Source organism: Denticeps clupeoides, chromosome 1, assembly GCF_900700375.1.
Source record: "Denticeps clupeoides chromosome 1, fDenClu1.1, whole genome shotgun sequence".
Taxonomy (NCBI): domain Eukaryota; kingdom Metazoa; phylum Chordata; class Actinopteri; order Clupeiformes; family Denticipitidae; genus Denticeps; species Denticeps clupeoides.
In genome coordinates this window covers 21,258,707-21,262,987 of record NC_041707.1, presented here as the reverse complement: position 1 = coordinate 21,262,987, position 4,281 = coordinate 21,258,707, and the positions used below count along the sequence as shown (strand labels likewise).

Sequence of the window (4,281 nt, the reverse complement as noted above, 5' to 3'; positions counted from 1 at the left end):
GATGGGTGCACTATTGACTGTTAATGGATAGTTTTTTGGATGTCTTATTTTCTTATTTCAACATAATAATTAAACAAACACTCTATAAATAACATTTGTTGATAATTGTCATTTTCATGGAGAAATCAAGAGTGTTTAATTTCAAATTTCAAATAACCTGTGTAAGTGTCAAATTTCATAAGCGGGGATAATCATTTTGTTTAAATTTGATACGAATGTCTTGAAGACGCAATAAAACATCGATTTTTTGGTGTAGCTGACATGCCCTAATGACATTTTATTACAAGTTTAAAGGAACAGAAACTTCCTTTTATAGCTGATTAATGTATTCAGAATGAAGACAGTATTGATATGCAATTTGCCATTGCTACAAGGACTACATACATCACACAAAAACAGTTATCTTTTCATCTTATTTCTGTTATATTGATGGATACATGCAGTATGTACAGTACACCAGTGGCGCTGTCTTTTCTATGCGTGCTTTTATTTGTTTCATAATAATTCAAAACAGGCTTGAAATAATAAACCATCCCAATAAAATTCACTTAAACAAATCAAAATCTCACACAGTTCCAGTGTTTCCAGTGATTTGAGAACATTTCCGCTAAGACACCTTCAGCTGGGTCAAAAGGCATGATGTATGAAACAGAACATAGAGAAGAGTGCATTAAATCGGTAAGTGTGAATATCACAGCCCGGCGTTGATGATAGTGATGGGTGCTCCTCGAATCGCCTTTTCTCTTGACATCTGGCACCAGACGCAGGGCCCACAGAAGACAGAATATATGCAATCGTTGCAAATAGTGCCCTGTAAAAATGAACAAATTGTATTGTGTGTGTTAGTTGTGAAGCCAAAACCCCACACCATACCTGGTCTTCAATGTATAGACAACTATATTAATAAAATCCAAAGGGAAATACATTCTGCTTTTATTTAAATATTCCAGTCTTTAAGAAGGTTAATCATCTAACCACAATATATATCTTGCTGGTACCTGAATTCCATAACGCTGTCGCATAGTTGCTCTCATGCTCAATGTGATTGGAGGAATTAAGCCAAAAAAGTCCAGCAGTGGGAGACAGAGACATTCTCCGAGTTCTTTTGCTGTCTTGCAGGCAAAACACCAGAAGCACCAGAATCCAAAACAGCCTAAAATTTTTTTTTGAGTTTTGAAATTATACATATAAAGCAAATGACCTGCTCTGCTGTGTCTAATGCTTATACCAGCATGCACAAACACATCCATGCAAACACTCACATGATGACAGATCTTCACAGCAGTCACAGATCCCCGTGCTCCACTGGTTTGAGGTTTGCACCACAAACGTCTGTGGCTGAGTGACAATTACCGTGCTTGTCATGATGAAAACCTAGCAAAAAAAAAAACAGAATGCACCGGTGACAGAATTACATTTACCAAGCCCTTTATGTAACCTGTAAGGGACTATAGAGAAAATTCTATATTGTGTAGCCAAAAATTTGTAATTAAAAGAAAAATACAGAACTTAATGGGAAAAGTTATATGTAACTACAAAAGGGAGGTTTGTGAAAAACGTCGATTTTGGCTTGGAAAGCAGTTAAAGGTTAAAAGATGAGAGGATAGAAGTGTGAAGGAGCAGAGTGGAATCATTGTTAAATCAGTTTATGTACAATTTTAGCCAAATGAAAAATTTAAGAGATGAAAGGAAAAAAAAAATTAAAGTGAAGAGTGGAATCACTGTAAAATTAGTTAATTTTGTGGAATGGGTGAAATTGAAAAAAGAACAAATTTGTGAAATTGGTTGAAAATTAATAATATTTGGGCTTTTATATGCATATTAGCATTTTAATGCTATCATGCCAGTATCTAATGCTAATGTTAACATAAAAAATGCTACGGGTCAATGAGGTGACGTAAAATTCGGTGACGTTTGGACCATGTAAAAAAAATTGCATGTTAACATTCTAATGCAAAGGAATTAAAATGAACCTATGAATCAGGAATAATCTGAAAACCTTTTAGTGTATGAATATGTATTAAAAGCAATGTGCAGTGCGACGTAATGTGTTTTCAAAGAGCTAAATTACGATGCTATGATTAGCGATTAGCATATGCTACAATGACTGAAATTAGCAGTAGAAGATATCTAGCAGCCCACAAACCAGATATTGCTCCACACTGCCCAAATTGTGGACGTTCAATTTCCATTAACTTCAATGTTAACAAATAAATTGATATTAAAGAGAATCCTGAACAAATTGGTGTAAAAACTGGAAGAGTATGTCATTATGATAAAGTGGTGTGAATTACATGAACATACGATGAACATTGACAATGAAAGAGCGATTAAAAAAATATTATGTCAATGGGGAAAATATAATGAGAAAGTGGAAAGTCATACTGCTTATAAAAGCACATGCACACATCTACTAAATATGAAGTTACATTTTTTTGGAGTAGATGCAGAGAGAAAAAGTGGCAGAGAAAAAGAATAAGATACAATAATAATAATAATAATAACAACAACAACAATAATAATAATAATAATAAGGAGTGGAAGAAGAAGAAATAATAGAATAATAAGCTGTCTGATTTTCAGCCTAGTAATAACTTAATAAGTAATTATTTATTTCCAAGCCAAATTAATAATTATAATAATAAGAGGAAGAGGAAGAAATAAGATTTTTCTCCAAAAAAAAGATTTTTGCTTACCAAGCCAAAATAATGAATAAAGGACAAGATATAGTTACATACTCTGTGTAAGAAATATTGCAGAAGAAATACTACAGCTGATCATTTCATTCTGACACACAGGTTATTTGTTCAATTTCTGCACGCTGGATCTACTGTAATCTACTGTAATCTACTGATAATCTACCTGCAGGTTCACCTAAATGTGAAAGGGATGCAGTGTCTTCACTTACCTTTCAAGGGGCCAAAGTAAGTTTCCACCAAACTGGCAAGTATAGAAAAGTCTGTCTCACTGTGAAACTGGTTAAATGTCAAAAAGAATAATTCTTGGACACAGCCCAAACACCGCCTACTGTTCACACAAAGCAGACACAGTGGAAGGCCTGTGGAATAATTGGCAAGCATCAACTATGTAACTGGTCTAGCCTGTAGAGTTTGTACTATTGTACTACAAGCAAGGTAAACACTTCCAAATCTTCCAAAAGAAGAACTTAAAGATCTGATGTAGATAAACACACAGAAACAGTGAGTGATGCAAATAGGAACTGAAGTTGCTTTGACTTTCTGCTGAACAGCAGAAACAGCAAGTTGAATGAAACCTGCCCCCACCTTGTCTACCCAGACCGCTTCAATGTTATTCTAATTCCATCATACAGGTCACTCGACAGACATGCCAAGCCTGTTTGTGAGAAACTGAAGAGCATGAGGGGGAGGAAGACCATCCCTCCTGTGTCTGATTAAGGCTAGCATGAGCAAGAACTTAACCAAGTTTAACCACACGTTGTTTGTCTATACATTTACTGCTATACTATAATGACAGGCATGTGAAGTGATGCACAATAATTAGGATAGCAACAAATGTTGTCCTATATTAGTAATGTCAAGCTGTTTAAACCTAGCGGTTAAGGAAGTGGCCCCGTAATCAGAAGGTTGCTGGTTCGAATCCTGATCTGCCAAGGTGCCACTGAGGTGCAAAAGCACCGTCCCCACACACTGGTCCCCGGGTGCCTGTCATGGCTGCCCACTGCTCACTAAGGGTGATGGGTTAAATGCAGAGGACACATTTCTCCTGTGCTGCTGTGAATCACAATGACGTTACATTTTAATTGTATATCCTGAATATGGCAGCATTACTAATCACAAAGATTTAGTTAATTAGGTGTTGGTTTTTTGGGCTGTGATCCAAACAACATTTTGATAAAATATTTGTGTTCCTAATATCTCCCAATATAAATATAAAAATTAAATGTGATCGCTAACGTGAATGTGACAAGTCAGGTACAGTTTTGAAGGTTTCTAAATGTGCACCTTAATGGGTATATTGTTATTACTGACTGTCTATTTTATTCACAAATTAATGTGTTGAGACATTAAGGGCCACAATGTGGACTGGATTATTTGCACATCAGGAGATTTCTTCTCTGTGTTTGTTTTTCCATTATTATTAATGTTTGCACCATTATATTAATTGTTCTCTCCTGGTCTATACATTTACAGCATTTATCAGACGCCCTTCTACAGAGTGACTTACAATCAGTACAGGAACATTCCCCATGGAGCAACTTAGGGTTAAGTGTCTTGCTCAGGGACACAATGGTACTAAGTG

The 4,281-nt window shown here is 35.6% G+C and overlaps 1 protein-coding gene across 1 annotated transcript; it reads right to left on the bottom strand.

Moving 5' to 3' along the window:
• Nucleotides 1-468: 468 nt before the first annotated feature.
• On the bottom strand, nucleotides 469-2,976 carry LOC114794604 (cornifelin homolog B-like). Its single transcript, XM_028987259.1, has 4 exons — nucleotides 2,909-2,976; nucleotides 1,263-1,374; nucleotides 999-1,153; nucleotides 469-811 (listed from the first exon to the last, which is right to left on the bottom strand). The coding sequence occupies exons 2-4, from the start codon at nucleotides 1,363-1,365 to the stop codon at nucleotides 692-694; spliced, it is 378 nt and encodes a 125-aa protein (XP_028843092.1). The 5' UTR covers nucleotides 1,366-1,374; nucleotides 2,909-2,976; the 3' UTR covers nucleotides 469-691.
• Between the last annotated feature and the right edge of the window lie 1,305 nt (nucleotides 2,977-4,281).

Bases quoted from the DNA above. Each gene is read 5' to 3' on its own strand.
- LOC114794604 (XM_028987259.1), bottom strand. From the start codon at position 1,365: ATGACAAGCACGGTAATTGTCACTCAGCCACAGACGTTTGTGGTGCAA. The intron at 1,154-1,262 runs GTGAGTGTTTGC...AAAAAATTTTAG, and splicing joins CTGTGAAGATCTGTCATCAT to GCTGTTTTGGATTCTGGTGC. The intron at 812-998 runs GTACCAGCAAGA...TCATTTTTACAG, and splicing joins GACAGCGTTATGGAATTCAG to GGCACTATTTGCAACGATTG.